The sequence below is a fragment of the Pantherophis guttatus genome, chromosome 1, assembly GCF_059756535.1.
Source record: "Pantherophis guttatus breed Tessera chromosome 1, ASM5975653v1, whole genome shotgun sequence".
Lineage (NCBI taxonomy): Eukaryota > Metazoa > Chordata > Lepidosauria > Squamata > Colubridae > Pantherophis > Pantherophis guttatus.
Genome location: NC_142063.1, coordinates 189,962,712 through 189,981,939, shown reverse-complemented (window position 1 = coordinate 189,981,939; position 19,228 = coordinate 189,962,712). Strand labels below are relative to the sequence as shown.

General features: G+C 36.0%; 1 protein-coding gene across 5 annotated transcripts in view; it reads right to left on the bottom strand.

Annotated features, from left to right (window-relative positions):
- The window catches only part of PKHD1 (PKHD1 ciliary IPT domain containing fibrocystin/polyductin), a 285,011-nt gene extending 271,725 nt beyond the window's left edge, over positions 1-13,286 (bottom strand). For 4 of the 5 annotated variants that reach the window (XM_087882249.1, XM_087882251.1, XM_087882253.1 and 1 more), the window contains exons 1-8: positions 13,040-13,273; positions 10,533-10,620; positions 9,987-10,064; positions 8,536-8,662; positions 6,538-6,637; positions 5,136-5,193; positions 2,781-2,859; positions 1,833-1,904 (exon numbers count right to left, since the gene is read on the bottom strand). In XM_087882249.1, coding sequence (XP_087738375.1) covers positions 1,833-1,904; positions 2,781-2,859; positions 5,136-5,193; positions 6,538-6,637; positions 8,536-8,662; positions 9,987-10,064; positions 10,533-10,584 — 566 coding nt within the window. In that variant the 5' untranslated portion in view covers positions 10,585-10,620; positions 13,040-13,273. Of the gene's footprint in view, positions 1-1,832; positions 1,905-2,780; positions 2,860-5,135; positions 5,194-6,537; positions 6,638-8,535; positions 8,663-9,986; positions 10,065-10,532; positions 10,677-13,039 lie in introns of all 5 variants that reach the window. The other variant, XM_087882250.1, reaches the window with a different exon arrangement.
- Positions 13,287-19,228: the final 5,942 nt, after the last annotated feature.

Below are 19,228 nucleotides of genomic sequence, written 5' to 3'. Positions count from 1 at the left end.
TTGCAGGTCATTGTCTTCAGGTATTCATTGAACACAAAATCATTGAAATAATGTTAAATGCTTTTAAAGTTTTTGATCCTAGATTAGGACATACTACATGAACTACTGTAATCTGCAAACAATAAATGTAATGATATTTTTCTTTGCTAAAAGAGAGAATAGATGCATCTGTGTGTGCCAGCATTCAGGACTGTATATTCATGTTTAGATGGGCATAAAGGAGCCATACTTTATAAGAAAATAGCTTCAACTCCTTGAACATTTTGCTTGTCACTTCAACATCTATAATATAATTTTTGAGATACAACACTGACCAGAACTGATTGCAATACTCAGTATGTGATTGTACCAAAGATTTATACCAAAGCATTTTGATATGGCATATGTAAAAAGGGGATGGGGGATAATTAGATAATTAATTATATATCAAGTAAGGATCAACTTCTGGTGATTACATGGACAATGTTTGCTATATTAACCTATCTCTAAGTTCCTCATTCCAAAGACATTGCTATAATTTTTCTGATTCCATTCATCCATGCTATCTGTTGCCTTTGACTTCCCAAGCACATCATTTTTTTTTCTGATCCAACATCTGCTCCTCAGAGTCTGAGAATTGCTTTCTCATCATTGCCTTGAGGGAGTAGCTGGTCTATATTTGTCCCAGACTGTTTCTTTTTCTTGCAGAGTAATTTTGCTTAGTAACCACCTCCAAGTTCATGATTTGATGTTACCTTCTTTCACTTGTTGTTTCTCACTTGCTCAGAAAAATTAAGTAGTTATTTTTCAGTGTACAGCTATGTTGATAACGAAATTAAAAAGTTCTGGATAATGGATTTAAACAAACACCTGCCACATAACACATAGATAGACAGACAGAGTAAGAGAGAGAGAGAGAGAGAGAGATGGATTGCACTTAAAGACTTGAAACTGGCCTAAAAAGTTAAGTGTTACTTTTTTGTTTGTAACCAGATGCACAACACAGCTCTCATTGATGAAAATAATGACATTTTTTTCAATAATGAAATGTTATTATTTATTTTAGCTTTATGAACTGTGCCAATTGGTTTCAATGGCTTTCAGTATAACAGCAATTAAATAATAATAATAGTGTCAAGGTCTTTCTGCCGTCTCCCATCTCCTATTGCCCACCCAGCCTCTGTACACTAACACTGGGACAATGTCTGTAATAAAATATACCAATTTCTGAATCCCAGCCTTGATCTTTTATCTATGAAGGGAAGAAGGAATCCCAATGCATTAGATGGGAAAAGTTTTAAACACATTAACTGAATCAAGTCTAATTATTGTGCCAGAAGATAGCAAAGAATAAGCTCAGGTTAATACTTGACCTATTTTCTTTTCCTGTAAAAAAAAAAAGTTACTATCCAGCCTCAGAACTTCTTATCAATGACTTATTAAAACACTTCACAAGAAAGCTTCATTGATTTCCTGATTCCAAACAAAGGTCTTTTCACAAATTAAAAGCAGGAGGGGTTGAAAACAGACTCAACATAGGTCTCATTGTCTCTGAATCCACACACAATGAAGTCTCGCTGACCAATACTGTAATTGTCAGAACTGATTTCACAATCTGAGATTGCTTCCATCACCATCTAAACTTTCAATACCCAGCAGTCCAGTCCAGAAGGTGACCTCAGTGAATTCCATGGGACTTATTTTCAGGTGAATGAATGCAACCTAAAGTTTTTAAGGCACTTCTAAAACTAATTTATATTGATTCAAAAAAACAGCATCAATTCAAGACTTGTCTGGTAAACTTCTAAACTTTAAAGAATATAGTGTAAAAGAAACAATGATTTATAACTTACATGCTACGTGTCTGCTGACTGGCAAGAGAACAAATAGTTATCCAGCCATTTTCTGCCTCAAGGATTACAGGCCTAGAGATGAAGGGATAAAGTTAATCAAGCCAGGAAAAAATAAGCTCTCTCTCTCTCTCTCTCTCTCTCTCTCTCTCTCTCTCTCTCTCTCTCTCTCTCTCTCTCTCTCTCTCCCTCCCTCCCTCCCTCCCTCCCTCCCTCTCTCTCTCTCTCTCTCTCTCTCTCTCTCTCTTCCTCCCTCCCTCCCCCCACTCTCTCTCACATACAAATACCCTAATGAAGGAACTACCAACAGGAAAACCACACCTCCACCAACACTGGCATGGCAAGTCACATTATATAAAAAGGGAGCTAACCCCACACTCACTAACACTGATGATGCTACTAGTTGGGAAATGAAATGTCTACAACCAAACAGCCAAGCCCAGAGAGCACCAAGGGCTCCACAATTAAACCCTGAGCTACAGATATTTTCTTCTATTGGAACTTAATCATCTCTTTCCTGTTGTCTTAAATTCAGGCACATCTCTCTCCTCTTATTTCTTCACAAAATATAACAAGAAGTTTACAAGGAAGTGAAATGCCCTTCATTTACAGTACTATCTTCCACTAGCACTCTATGAACAAATTAAATATTATGTCCAAAACATTATGTCGGTCAGCAAAAACAATAAAATCACTTGCTTATCAGATGTTTGAATCCCATTCAGACAATTGTGTAATCTAAACAGATTAGCCCTCCTGATCCCATCTTGCACAGCCACATGTCACCATCAAGAGGTCACATCTGCTCTATTCTGCTTCAAATATATAGGAAGGCAGATGGACAGAACAATAGCTTTATATCACTTCAATATCCCTATTAACTGCATTTCCAAAATATGAGAAAATACTACTGGACATTGTAACTCAGAGAAACACTGAACACAGGTTTACCCATCAATAAAGTCCACGTTGAAATTATAAGTTTCATAATCCTGGGCCAGAATCTGACCATAAATTTGTATTACATTTCCTATTGAAAAAATAAAAAGCAGAAATTAGAACATATTGCTTCAAAAGCAAAATGAATCTATATGAAAAATGAGAAAGGGGAGTGATGCATTGATTTGTTTGATGCAAATTCAGACCAAGAAAAATGTCCTTTGTAAGAAATACAACTCAGAATAAAACATCTTTTCATTATGTGTTTTAAAACTCTCATTCATATATATATATATGGTAGACATAAATGAACTTCAAAGTATTCCATTCCTCCCATTTGACATTGTCGTTCCTCCTCTTCTTTATTGGTTTATGATAAGCTTCTTTCACTTCTTACTTTTCACTTCTTTCACCTTTAAAATTTTACATACATGGTATCACATACAGGACTGCTTTCTTCAGCTAAAATTGGCATGCATGATACACACTTTCTGGGGAAAACTGTTGCTCTTCCCCTACTTCTGCAAATTAGGAAGTTGATTCCAGAAAGCCTTCCACTGGAGATTAGATTTGCCTCCAAATAAAGAGTCTTTTAAGAGATGATAATTTTACTGTCATATATTGCATATTATATATTGCAAATTCAGAATTCTTCAAGAAATTCTTGATTCCTGGTGCTCAAGTGTCCACAGAGCCAAGACAAGAAAGGTAAACAATGACACACATGTGTTGATGTCATCATGCAAATGCCACAATTTATATACTTGTATTAGAAATTGTGATGTACAGGCAGTCCTTTACTTACAACCACAACTGGCACCAGAATTTCCATTGCTAAGCAAGGTGATTATTAACTGGTGACCAATTTTACAATCATTTTTGCCATGGTTAAGTAAATCAGTGCAATTGTTAAGTGAATCATGTGGTCATTAAGTGAATCTGGCTTCTCCCATTGATTTTGCTTGGAAAGATCACAAATGATGATCACATGACCCTGGGATGCTGCAACCAATGTGCTAGTTGTCAAGCAGCCATATTGTAAGGATTGCTCTCCTTCTAACTTAAGAAAGTAAAAACTCTTGAAATGTGGTTGTTCAAAAGAGACCTTTTATTAAGGAGAAGTGATAGCAACCCAGTTAAAGCAAGATCTGAATACCCTTAGGCAAGACAAGTAGGATTAAAACAGTAGAGACCCCTCCTTTTAAGTCAGAATGCAGATTTTAACCAATACACAAGTGTGAAGCTGCTTTCTTTACTAGTTTCCCTGAGAACCCGAACAACCATGCATTCACACCTTTATCCTTTAAAGTGAAACAACCCACATGGCTATCATAAAAAATCCTCCATGTAAAGAGGATCTCAGGGCTCTTTGGCGCCAGGATATAGGTTGTAAAATATCTGTTGACACAGGCAATGCTAGTAAATCGAATCCAAGTCTCCCCCTTCTTCCAATTGAATGGCAGTATCACTTTTAGGGATCTGACACATATTTTAATCACGTGACCATGAGGATCCTGTGATGGTCATAAGTGCAAAGACCAGTCATAAGTCATTTTTTTCAGTGCCTTTGAATAGTTGCTAAATGATTGGTTGTAAATTGAGGACTACCTGTATGCTAGTAACTGCTAACTTACACAATCGTATAATTATTGCACACATGTTGCCTATATATGCTGTTATCTTTGTGGCTTCATGGACATATCCATGTAGACTTCTTGTCAACAGTACAGACATGGGTTGTCACTGCTGCCTTCTGATATGTTTTGTGAACTTCCTTCTTTGTGGGGGAATTCTCATCCAAATGCCAACTGAGATTTTTTTTTCAAGATCAGGTTTTCTAGATACTGCTAGTTTGAAAAATTTGAAATTTTCTCCTCTTGAATTTAAATCATTGTAAACTTCAGAATGAAAATTCGTTACTTTTGAATTCACTAAAACACATTAAAATGTCTTTGGATAGTCGGCCATTTCTTTTGCTTGCTTTAAACCTCCATTGTATTATCACAAAAGCATGTGGTGAAATATCATTATGAAAGAACATAATTAAATCATTGTAGAATGTAAAATGTACCTGCATCTTTCAGGAAAACTATGGATACACAGGTTCCAGCAATGTCTTCCACCTCCTGATCTTCAGCCCTATTTTTCCAGCAGTATGAGATGCTTTTGTTTTCTCTTTAAAAGCCTGGCCTTTTTGCTCAACAGCATTTGAAGCCTTTGACAATTTAGCAACTCCTGCATAAGTCCCGGTGAGTTTCCCCCCCCCGCCCCCCAATTTCTCCACAGGCTGAAGACCTGAAATCAAGGATCTTTGCTTGTCAATTGCTTATTAAGGTGGTGTTTACACTTTTAAAGTCATTTCTTTACCTGGGACTCCATATGGGGGATTTACTTGAAACACCACAGGTGTCTCTGCAACAGAGTACTGTTAAGAAAAGAATACATTATACATTTGATAATTCTTCAAAATGGAACACTTCATTCAGTTTCAATGGATTCCTAGCCCCTAAATTGAGCACCTTCTATTCAATAAAATTAGTTTAACATAGCAATGGGCTCTTAATTATAGTTCAGCAGAATAATGGGAATACTGATACTTTCTGTTCGTTATGCATGTTATTGTCCTGTCACTAAATAATTGCAAACACGTAAGCAAACTTGCAGTGCAATGTAGCATGATACTGTTTACTTTTCTGAATGGTTGTGTATTTTTGCTCATAAATAATATATTTATATTAGAGAAAAATGCCAAAATATGCAAAAAAAAAAATAATAATCCCAATTTTAAAAAGCAGCAAGATGAAAATAAATAATTATAATAGATATGTAGATCAAATGTAATGCATTTAACACTGGAGAAATTATATGGGTCCACCCATTCTTAGCTACATAACATAGTTTTCAAGATTGGGCAATTCAAGATTGGTACCTCTATTATGCCAACATTAAAGAACATGTCAATACAAACCCCATTTGGAGACTTTTCAGACTAAATTTTCTTAAGCTTGATTTTTAGCGCCTATATAAATTTTGGTGAACTTCCAAGAGGGCCATCATCTTTTACAGAACATATATTTGTGGATAAGAAGGAGATAAGAATACTCCTCTCATCATGTTGATTATCATGATGGAGATCAGTCTCTCAAAACATTTTTTGGACATGTTTGATACTATGGGGGGTGGGAATCACACTTTTTCCGAAATTGGTCATAGCCAGATGTTGTCTATATTGTCACAACTATTGGAGAGAGAATACTTTTTTTCATGTCCATAGGTCCCAGGTTGCCAAAACAAAAAGCAGCAATTTATGTTTTGTTTACTTAGTATATGTTTCATCTGTATCTCTCCAAGAGTTATCACAATTTTTGTAAGCCAACTGAACTGGAGAATAGGCAATTTAATATGCAATATGTTAATATGTTGTCATGCACAATCAAAATTAGGTTGTATTTGTAGAGAATGCTAGAAGTTCTGATGTACAGAATGTTTTACATTTGTATTTTGCTTTTGTTTATCATTTAAAGCACATTTGTGTTGATACAGTTCCATTATCTAGTTACAATGATAGAAAACCTTAGATGATTTCTCTTTCAGAACTCTGCCCCAAGTATAGGAAAAGAGGTACTACTTAACTTAGAAAAATGATATTCCATGAGACCATAAAGCAAAACTAACCTTGAATATTTAAATTCTTCTTGGAATAAAAATAATAATCTATCACTGGTCCTGGTCATCAGAGTCTTACTACTTAAGTTATTTTATTATGTACCTGGAATGTACAGTTCTCTTCATGTAATTCATCTTGGTTGCTGATACTCTGTCCATTCAAACTCAACAAGAGATGGTAAAATCCTTCCCGTGGAGAAGATCTTCAAGTAAAATAGTGAAAACAGAGAAACATTGTTAATAAGAGAGACAATGAGTTTCTCATTTTACATTATTCAATTAATTTTATAACTAAAGCTAGACCTGAGGAAGCTGTGGTTTCCTCTGCCTGATTTTGTCTACAAAATTTGTTTGCCTTCAACTTTCTATAGTAGAGGATGAATGATAGAGAAGAAACTTCAGGATACAGAACAGCAGGTGGGAAAGGAAACTAACAGTAGAACTGGATGTGAGGACGAAGAATCAATTTAATTTAATTTAATTAATTCAATTTATATGCCGCCCCTCTCCGAAGACTCAGGGCGGCTCACAATACATTTTAAAAAATCATTATAAAAAACATTTAAAAATTAAAAACATTAAAAACTCATTCATGACCGGATCTCGCCAGATCACAAGAGCAAGATCAATGGCCCCAGGCCTGCCAGAAAAGAAGATATGGCAGCTTCAATTTAGCCATGTATAGTCTTATCTATTAATCTAATCAAACAGCCCTAAAACTGACTGGTTTGCATATGGTAAAAAAAGGGAACAATTTTATTATTTTTACTACATGCCAGCTAAGAACTAAGGCTTTTCAAATATACATAAGAGCAAACAACTTCATCACTGCAACAATTGAAGAGATCTTGTGCTTACAGTAGCACTGTACAATTTTAAACAGAGTAAGCTTTTCCTCACATAGAAAAAAAAAGCCCACGTCTTGCTGCATTTCAGTTACTGATGTGGCTTTTTCAGGGGAAAAAAAGCTGTACAAACAAAACAAGCAAAACTGGGTGATGTGATTTTTTTTGTTTGTTTGTTTGGTTGGTTGGTTTTGGTTTATTGTAAGGATGGAGGTGGAAAAAAACAAACTCTATATGGAATACAGTTACAAACTACCAGCAAAGTGCACTAGGTCAATGGTTTAAGTTAGTAATAATTATCCAGAAACCTAATCTTTAGGCTTAAATATTTTTCTGTCACTGTTCAGGTATGTGTTAGACTTGTTAATCATTATTCGTAGGTTTTTAAAATGCTGACTTCCTCCTTGGCTTTTAGGTCAGAACACAGACTAAAACTATTTTACTGTTATTCATCAGTTTCTTAACAGAAATAAGTCACCAGGCCTGGGGAGCTGTAGAGCCTACTCAACAATATGACTTCTTAGTTTTTTGTTGACTTTACCCACCCATCTTCAAAAGTCTTACACCACAGCTCCCCTAACATCCAAATATCAAAGTCACTGGACTGCCTTGCCTTGAAATATTATATAAAACAGTACAATTATTTTACCTTTACTTTAAAATAATGATGACTCATGAGACTTATATTAAGCTTTAAAAACAAATGAATCAGTTAATTCTCATTACAATAGGACTTATTCCATTTGGTCTGACCAGTGAATCGAAAAAGATTTGAAAACAACAAGATAGGAAAGATAGAAATGAATAACATAAGCAAAGAAAACATTAATAATGACAATATAGAACAAAATAATTTTGTAGCCAAATGTCAAGTGAGTATTGTCATCCATATAATTCTAAAACAGGGACAGGCAACATGGTGCCATCTAGATCTTTTGGCAGATAATTCCCCAACTAGTTTTCCATTGATTCTTCAGGCTATGATGATGGAAGATGAAGCCTCAAATATCTGGAGATGACAGCTTATCTGGCCTAGTATTCTAGTCAGAATACTAGGTAAGATGGACAAAGGGATCTGGCACCAACATCTTCCTATGTCCAGTATGTTTCTGGTACATTTTTAAACTTGCTTGAATGCCCACTAAGTTTAAAGGAAACTCAAAACACTGAATGGTCTATAAGAAATGCCTATATGGTCATAGGCATGTAATATTCTTCTCTGCTTCTAGTAATTATCATGCAGAAAATAATTTTACCTTGTTTGGCATTTTATTGTGGACATGAAGAAACTGGCAGGCATAATGTCACACAGCATTACTGGAGGCAGTTCTGGATTCCATAATGCCACTTCGAGCTGTGACCAGTTGACCAAATGAGAGAGACCTAATGGTAAGCAACAAACTAATAAATAAAACCTCAAACATTATTATTATTATTTATCGGATGGCACATTCACATCACATTTCGAACCTGAAATATTTTTTAAGTAAAGATTGTATAGGATAAAAAGTCACTTTATAAGGTGGCATAAAAATTAATAAATAAATATTGATACCCTGTTTCCCCCAAAATAAGACATCCCCTGATAATAAACCCAATCAGGCTTTTGAGTGCATGGCAATAAGGCCAAGTGCTTATTTCACAGTTCAAAAAAATATAAGACAGGGTCTTATTTTCAGGAAAACACAGTTTTCCTTTTCATAAAATGTACCAGGCTCAAATATTACTAGTATACCACACATGCTTTCAAACCTATAATAAGGACAAATATATTAAAATATACAATATATTATCTTTTCTTTTAGCTCTTTCTTCATTCTTCATAACTTTATGGCAATTTACTAACTGATTGCCAAGTCATCCCTAGTTTTCTTTTTTTGCATAATTATAGAACATGTGGCTTACTATTTCTCAGGACCAGTTTTTCTATTTACACACTAGGAATGGCTCTTTGAAAACAGAAAGGTTATGCAGCCTGAGAACAAAAGATCTGTAGTTTTGTTTTTATGCTTGGCCACAAACTTCTCTAATATTTTCAACATTGTCTGATTTCAGCATTTATTTTTTAAGGAATGCTGCCTGAGATTCAGGAGATTTAAAATTCCATCAACCTGAGCTCAACTTCTATTGATGGAAGAATCAGTGCTTGATACTGAATCCTTTTCTAGTAAAAAGTTGTAGAGTTTCTAAGGCATGTCCTTGATTCCACCCACCTACCTGCATGGTTTTCTTCTGTGTTTACTATTCTCAACCTTGCTAAGTATAGTCATTGCTCTCAAAGTCTATTCTCTGCTCACATATTTTACCCAACTTTTCTTTGCCTTAAGGAAACAATTATTTTTTATTTTGGGGTTCTTGCAACCCATGATGTTTTAATAAAATCATATCCATAATTTGAAAGAGTCTACCTTCTTTTTCTCACTCATGCTCAAAACCCAGCTTTCCCAGTCATACATTACTACTGGAATTTGAAATCAAAGAATTCCAAAGTGTATTTGGCAAAGACTATTCTAATGGAATATTTTGCTATTCCATTTTGCTCTGAAGAATCGAATTGCGGATCAGGTAAGCTATAATTCAGCAATATCTGGAGAGCCACAAGGTTCCTAAGATAATGTTGTCCTAAACCATGCAAAGGATCTGCTTATCTAAAAAAAAAAAAAAAAAAAAAACAATAACCAGCAGTTGGAACAGGTATTCAAAGTACCATCAAAGTTTATTGTGATCCAGGTTCCACCACCAAGGCTGCCAGCTTTAGGTTCCATGATTAACTTTTCCAAGTTAACTAAAAAGAAAGAAAATACTGTCTGTTAAATAATGGCAGAGACAGCCACTTTTCTGATAGGTAGTCCTTGCTTAATGTTGGTAATTGGGACTAGAAATTTTGCCACAAAGTGGTACAATTATAATACATAATGTCATGTGATGGCAATATGAGCCGTCCCTGTTGCTCTGGTTAAGTGAGGTTTGTAGGTCTTTAAGCAAGGACTTTCTCACTTTGATTGGGCAGGATAGATAAGTGGAGGAAGGTGCACAGGGACCCACAACAGTGTGGTATGAACACGGTGGAGCCAGAGATGACTGCAATTACCATTCATTTCTCTTATATGTGCCTTGTTTTATGTTAATATTCAAACAAAAGGAATCTCATGAGATTTTCCCTTGCTTGATAGGATCAAATAGGCAGACATACTTCTGTAATGAATATGTTATATAATGATGTTGCTTCATAAAGTGGTTTCATAGAACTTACCCGCAACAAAAAGAAGCAAAGCCTTGAAAAAGAATGACATTAAAAAATCCATCTTTATCCTCCTCCTATGCTTTCAATTTGAGACTTCCTGTTGAGATTGCAACATCATAAATGATCAAAGCTCAGCAGTTTTTCCCATTTTCCCTGCAAGAGAAATATACTCTACATTCCTTTATTCACATTAGATCCCTTTGCAGCATAGAGATAGATGCCCAGTAGACATTTAACACCAGATCAGAATAGTTATATAAAACCAGGGAAAAAACCTGTCAAAGAGAAATTTCTTCTCATGTCTTTAAATCAAAGGCAGAGAAGATACAGAAACATTCTGCTTCCCTGCATGTATGCTTCCCCATCATGCTTTTCCCTTTTGGGATAAGCAACTTTATGCAAAGCACAGAAAAGGAATGAAAAATAGTGAGTCAAATAAATTAAAGGCTGAGATAAGAAAGAAAAAAGGGGGGGAAATATAGCTAAATCTGGCTTGTGCCAACACGATGCATCTCCCTATTGTTCTATCCTTGCAGAATTACCTTTACTTCTACCATACTATAGACAGCTTCATTTGTTGCCTTTTGTCTTTTAATTTTGTTTATCTACTCCTTATATGTTCTGTCCAAATACAGCTTATTTATTCTATAAATATGACCATACTAGTTTCTTTCATCCTTTGCAACATATTAGTTTCTTTTTCTAACAAAATTTTCATGTCTAATAAGTTTCCATTCATTTTTCTGTCTTTAGTAGGGAAAAAAATTCTAACAAAATGCAACATGCATATATCTGTTTTCCTTTTGATACTGATATATAACTTGCAAACTTTCATTCCATTCTATTTCTTCTATCAACACAACACTCTTGGTCTTCAGGATATCATCTTTCAACTCCATACCTCTGACAGCATCATAGAATCTAAAACTTACTGAAAATTGTTTGGATTCACAGTCATCCACTTAGCCTGCTATACAAAATCAAATGCATAATTACATATCAACCTTTAACAAGATCACACAAATTCATTTATAAATAGAGTAAACAACAAACCCTTTCCTTAAGTTTGTTTTTTTCCCCCACTATCTATTCATTTTATTTGGACATTTTCTAATAGCATTCTCAAATACTGTTTCCTACACATCTCATACTTCCTTCTCTTGTACTGCAAATTCATTATTATTTCTTTTACTTCTTCCTTTTCTTTCCATATTCATTTTTCCTAAGTTCCAGTTATGACACTGCCAAACAACAGTCTGTCCAATGCTCAACATTTCTTATTACACTTGCATCCCTCCTTAATTTTCTCAATCTTTCCCCATTAAAAAAAATCAAATGAATCGTGTTTTTAGATTTACATTTATTCTTTTGCCATGAGTACATATGAATAAATTTTATTTATTTAATATATTTAAATATTGTATTGACATATTTAAAATAAAGAAAGCTTTTTTAAATGAACACTTGCCAAAAAGTCTTCATTTTGATGTCTCCAAATAATCCACTCATTTTGTTCTATTCTCATTTGGTCAAATAAGGTTTGCACAGAGTATTTTTTTAAAAATTAAGATCTATCTAGGTTACCAATCACACCTATGCCATGTGCAGCATTCCACAATGATATTAAGGATAGTAGTGGTCACTTGTGTCATGTTTTGGCCAGTATGCCACAAACACAAATTTTTTTCTAAGGCAACTTCCCACCATTCTATGTCAGTAGCTAACATATAGTTACTCTCATCCTAGGAAGTATTTGTAGTGTCTCAGGATCCCGAGAAGTTTTGAATATGATTTAAAACATCTCTCTTCCATAAGAAGATAATCTCAGGCAGATTTTCTGTTTCTATTTGAAGTAGTGGTGCTTATCTATCAAGGCATTAACAGCTTGGACCCCTAACTAAATTCTTATGGTTGTATTAATCTGCCTATATCGGGATCAATCTATTAACGTTTCACCCTCAAAAACCCGGTATTATGTACCTCATAATGAAATTCTCTCCCAAAGAATTAATAAAGTGGCTTCTTTGTTATTATCCTTCTAGTACCCACTACATTGGTTGGTTTTAACAAAGCATTCTGTAGATTTAATGGATTTGTTTAATTTCATTGTCGTTGCAAACAGGTCTAAAAACCAGTTCTATATGGCAATATACAAATTTGGAGTGAGAGGGAGATTTCAATTACTTTCACTTCATTCACTAGCTATATGGAATGTTTTGTGGATAACAATTTATTTCTTTAGGTCAATTTACAATGTTACAAGATTTCCCAGCTTCAGAAAAGAATAACACAAAAACCTTTCTGCTACAAATAATGGTGTATACAGCTGGTATCCTGGCTAGAAAATCTTTCATATTTTTCTAGGTCAGTAGGTGAGCAGCATTAAGACTGGGAAAGCATATCTAGACACCCACATATCCTGGAGACTCTCTCTTTTTCCTTTCAAATCATTAATCTACAGTAAAACAACAATCATCAATATACTTATTTCAAAATTAATAAAATTTGAAACCTACCATTATAGCATTTGTTTTTTCCTCTTTTTTTGATCAAACATTCTGATTGTGGTAAATAGAAATTCAGAATTTGTTGTTCAGTACAGTTCCTTTAAATGCATAAAATTTCATTTTGTTCCATTCTCCTTTCTGGTACTGAATCAAAGATGAAAGGGGGGAAAAAACCCATCCAAATATTACTTTCTTTTGAAAACTGGAATAAGTTGTTCCATGACCATTCTGAATGCTTGTGATAGAAAAAATAAAAGGGGGAGAAAACCCATTTTCCCTCAGGCCAAGCTTAATGATTAACATAAACTACTTATTCTATTAAACAAACTTGCTCCAAGTTTTTCCTTTTTTAATAATCAGAGTGATAAGTAGCTTAGAATATTTTTGGTAAGGCAAGAAGCATCTTATTTGATGATTTTAGCTTTTTTTAAAAAAAATATTGCATTTTAATACTTTTTTTTTGCTTCCTATATATGAACATTAACAGACCTTTATATATTAGACAGGTTGAGTGAAATGACTCAAGGACATGTTTCACTCAGGCATGGTGACCTTATACTTTTTTTAAGTACAGTTTTTTTTTCATTATTCAGAAATATTAACTAGAATGAAGCCACTTTTAAATGCATGCACTCTAAAAGCACTATGCTTGTGTTGTTATAGTAGATGCACTGAAAAATTGGGAGATATTATATGTCTCTGTCAATTCCAGTACTGTGAGTGAATACGGATGGCCATTAATTTAACCCAAGCAAGGCAGAATTGCAGTCAGTTCCAAAGCCCATTGACTCTACGATTGTATCAACTATGATTCCCAATGGAATTGTCCTCTCCCAGGATCAGCATATTTGCAATCTGGGGGAGAGGGTCCTCTTGGACTCACAGCTCCTGCTAGATGAGCAGATGAAAGCCATGTGTCAGTTCTACCGTCTTCAGCTTGGCACCTTGCCAGCATCCTGCCATCAAAGGCTAGGGGCAAAAAACATGTATGGGACAGAGATGGGAAATTGGGAGGGGCTGACATCTTGATAGAGACCCGAGATGCATGAAACTAGCCTGTGCCAGCCTTCAAGGCCACAAAGCCTAAGAATGGAATGTGGATTGCTCCAAACATCCAAGCAATTCTCAAAACACCTTTGTGGGTCTCTATTGGCTAAAGACAAACTGGTCAAGGGGGGAGGGCTGGGATGAGGGGGGAAAGTTTGTAACCTTTTGTGCAGAAATCTTAGTTCCAGCCTGATTTTACTGCAGCCAGTAACCTCTAGTAAAGGACCTATCACTTCAACTAAATGGAGTTAAGGGTCTTTCTTTCCTAGGAACCTAACTGGGGCAGGTCTGACATCATGGCCAGTTCTACCAGATGCCCTAGTTATGACCTTAAAACAGGATGGGCTAAGATGCTTGTCATCTCTCATCTATGTTTAATTTTTTTGTCTACATGCGGATATTCTTCATGACCATTCAAAAACTTCAGCTAGTTCATAATGCAGCTGTACACATGCTTATTAATCAATCATGATACTTATATTACACCAGTATTGTTGGAGCTGCGTTGACTATCAGTGTGCTTCCAAGTGAAATTCAAGATTTTGGTGGCAACCTTTAAGTCTTGAAACCTGGTACCTAAGAGTCCACCTTTTGCAGATACCTTCTGCTCATCTGACCTGGACAACCAAAAAGTGTCTACTAATGATTCCCACCTCCCAGGAAATGTGGCAGTAGGAGCTAAGAATTAGTAGTTCCCTGCAGTAGCTTTTCTCTATGAAATAGGTTGCCCTCCCCGCAAAGTAAGAACAGCCCCAGTCTCATGGCCTCCCAGAAGCTGGTAAAAATCTGGATTTTCCAGAAGGCTTCAGGGAGTGACTGTGAAGCCCTTGACATCAAAATGTTGCTTCATGAGTACCAATTATGTGATGATATCACTGCATTTAATTAAAAGCTCTTCTAGCTCTACTCCAAATAAAAATATATCAGCAGTTTCCAGAGAAATGTGTGTGCTTGCACTGATATAGTGTTTTTGAAAGAAAACAAAATGTTCAATTCCTGCCCCAAACAAAATTTCAAGCTTAACTAGGGAAGATTTAGTGCTTTCTGGGCACTGGGTGGCGGTGCTGAGCCACAATTGAGAACATGGGACCAGTATACTGTATATTCTGCACAAACAACATTGTCTGCAATCAATTTAGAAAATAAGATTTTTGTAAGCGACTAATTTTAGCACCAGGGCAAAGTATAGACTTGGAATCCCCTTCTTTAGTTATAAAACTAATTATGTAGAACAACTGCATTATATACTTGAGAGTGTAGTACTGAATTAGGATACATTTGTTAGCCTTCATAAATATTTGTTAAATAAGTTTATAATAGCTAGAAATACTATTTATGATTAAAATTAAGACCACAAATTATCAAATTCACACAACTGAAAGAAAAAGTTTAACAGTAACAGAGTTGGAAGGGACCTTGGAGGTCATCTAGTCCCACTCCCTGCTCAAGCAGGAGATCTGTACTTAATCCCGCCAAACTGCCGAACTTTCTGATCAACAAGTCCTTTATTACAATGAATGTCCAACCCTTAAGCTTGTTGCCTACTTGATTACTTTTTTGTATGAATTTGGGAAACATTATTATTCTTTAAAAAAAAAACTAGGAAAAATTTTAGTCACTTCAGTTGTTTACCGAGAGACCTCTGTGATGTTATTCGTTTGCAGATGCAGCTGAATATTTTAAAGTAGCGGGGCAGCTCCCCTCCATGTGCAGAAAGAGGGCACTGGGCTGGAAAGCTTTCTGATCTGAACTTCAGTGGTGGTATTCAGCCGATTCAGACCAGTTCAGGCAAACCGGTAGTGGCGACCTGTGGGTGACCCCCCCCGGCACTATGCCATCCTATTTAGCCATGTTTTCTAAGCTGCACGCATGTATGCAAGCAGTATGCGCAAGCAAAGCACATGTGTGGAAGGCTGCACGCATGCTCACATTCTCAGTGTGCAGCGAACCAGTGGTAAAATTCTGTGAAACCCACCTCTGCTGAGCTTCCTTTCTCTGGCCCAGCAAGTTGGTTCCCCTCTCCATCATCGTGCTAGAAAGTTAGAAATGCTCAGTAGTCCAGCGCAGGGAGGAAAGGCACTGCACTACACTGGAGAAATGAAGCTGGGAGAGCTTCCTTTCTCCAGCACAGCAGGCTAATTCCCCTGCCTGCCCTGGGCTAGAACATTTTCATTTCTCCACCTTTGCTTAGAAAGAATGACTACCGGTAGTCCTCAACGTATGACCACAATGAAGCCCAAAATTTATGTTGCTAAGTGAGCCAGTAGTTAAGTGAGTTTTGCCCCATTTTACGACCTTTCTGTCCACAGTTAAGTGAATCACTGCAGTTGTTAAGTTAGCAACACGGTTGTTGAGTGAATTTGGCTTCCCCATTGACTTTTCTGGTCAGAAGGTTGCAAAAAAGTGATCACGTGCACTGCAACCATCATAAATACACTGTCAGACCTGGAAGCTATCTTTTCACCTTTGAGCCTTCAGGCCTGCCACAAATTCTACTGTGGGAAAATGGGAGGGGGGATTGTATGGAGTGAAGATGATATGTAGTCAAAATAACATGAGGACCCAGATTGTGGGGGCAATAAGATGACTCTGTATAAAATATACAAAAGTATGAAGGCTATTGCTTAACGCATTGTAAGCCGCCCTGAGTCTCCGGAGAAGGGCGGCATATAAATCAAATTTAAAAAAAAAACAACATTCTTTCTAGAAAGTCAAGGCCGTTATGCCCTGCAGTGTGCTGAGAAGAATGAGGAGGTATCTTCTGATCCAGAGGGTACCTGATTGGTGCAACCCCCCCCCCAACACAGAATACATCTCAATAACTCAATAAATAAAAGAAAAAAAAATCCCTAAACCCAAATAAGTAATAACTAACACATATTCTCATATACGTAGAGTATATGTATATAACATTATATTATATTACACCGGTATAAACATGTTGTACATTGCGCTGGCCCTGCAAGTCTATCATACTAAACCTAATTATGGTGTTATGTTGTGTTCAGAAGTCTGATGGCCCACGGATAAAAGCTATTTTTCAGCCTATTTGTTCGGGTGGCCATGCTTCTATATCTCCTGCCCGATGGTAGGAGAGTAAAGAAGTGCTGACCAGGGTGTGAATCATCCCTGAGGATTTTCCTCACTCTGTGAAGGCAGTGTGTCCTGGTGATTTCGTTCAGTGAGGTCAGGGGGCAGCCCATGATTTTTTGTGTGGAAGCCGGCAGGGAAGATTGCAAACGGTGATTACATAACTTCAGAGGATTTAGCAACCCATCATTCATGTGAACAGGTTGCCAAGAACTCAGATCACAATCACTTGCCGGAGTGGATGCTGCAACAGCCATAATTTCAAGTACTGGTTGTAAATGGTACGTCTAAACCATCAATTTCCTTTTTTTTAACTGGACGGTTAATTTCCCTCTCATCCATATATAATATCAGATTTTTTTCTCCTATTCACGTGCATGTACAAAAACCGTATATGCATACACATACAAGCACATACACACATCCTTGTCATGCATTCCTTGAAATAACTAGAGATCTTGGAATCAGAACACAAATAGAGCAGTGCATGTAACCTCCAACCTGCCAGTTTCAGTCTTTGTGAATTGAGCAAGAAAAGTTGACAGGAGTGGAAAGCATGCAGAATTCTCCTTGTGGTTCTGAGCCTTCATTTTTGCAAAAGCCTCGATGGGAACTGGAGTGGGAGAGTGTTAGTCATATTCAAGGGGACATGAAAAGGACCTCCTTTCTGAACTTGCTGCTTGCTGCACAGACTAAAAGTGTGAGTGTGTGTGCAGGAAGTGAGGCTTTGGCCGGCATGTGGCATGCTTTCTCTCTAGTTAGAATTTTGCAATGCATAAAGACTTTTAAATCTGCACAGGGACCTTGTCTGTGCCTGTGCCTTTCCATGTAAATCAACCCTCTTCTCCACTAAACAGGTGTGTAAATTGATGGAAAGATAATGACTTGGAAAGAATATTCCTATATGCTGGTCTCAACCAACTGCACAGTTTAAAATTAATCTAGTATTCAAGTATTCCTCCTGGATGTCTCCAGAGGTTTTCAGCTACTGGCATGACATAAAGAAAAACATTGTGTACGTTCCAATATAATCTAATTTGAATAAGGGCAGCTGACATTTTTTTTAAAAAAAAAAATCTGTTATGTCAAAGAGAATATAACATTAAAGGTGAGCTTATTAACACACACACTTATTAACAAACACCCTATTTTTAGATTTTTGATGACATAACTCCAGATTAGGATGTTTTAAAGAACAGCATAATGCAAACAAAACTTTGTGACTTGCTTATGATACTATTTTTATTGTTTCTAGGCAATAGTGCCTACACTATCATCCAAATAGATTGTAAGACACTGCAAGTATTCTTGCCCTTTTCATTTACACCTGTTTGTTTGTCAGTCAAGATGTTTTCCACCTCTGACCTTTTTTCCCTAATGGTACAAGATTTCTGAAATTCTGTACATTTGCCCATTCTGCTTACTGACTAAAGAGCAGCTGCATAAACTTCAAGAAAACAGGTGCTGCTCACTCTTGCCAATGTCTTCAGGCATACAGAAAAAAAGTGCAAACCTTTCACATCTGTTAGTCTGCTTCTTAAAATGCTTGTATTTTTAAATACTTGGAAGCTTTCTCTCTAAAATAGTTACAAACTATTTTATTTATTCCCACAGTAGTCTTATGTCTAAGTATATTTACCCATGGCTGTATTACTTTTATACTTCTTATCTGTTCCATCAACTTCTCTTATTGGTATCATTACTATGCTCTTTATTACTTTGATATTATGATTATTATTACCTTGTTGTTTTGCATGTACACTAAAGCTTCTGCACCGGTGACAAATTCCTTGTATGTCTATCACACTTAGCCAATAAAGTAATCTAGTCTAGTCTAGTCTATTATTCTATTCTATTCTATTCTATTCTATTCTATTCTATTCTATTCTATTCTATTCTATTCCATTCTTTCTTTCTTTTTTAGTTGTTTACATTATTCTTAGCTCACATTATTTAAGTATTTAAAGAAAAAAATGTAAATATAAGGATAGTCATTAATACCCAATTAATTAACAGATTAATATGCAATTCTAGAATAAATTACATTTTGAATATTAACTA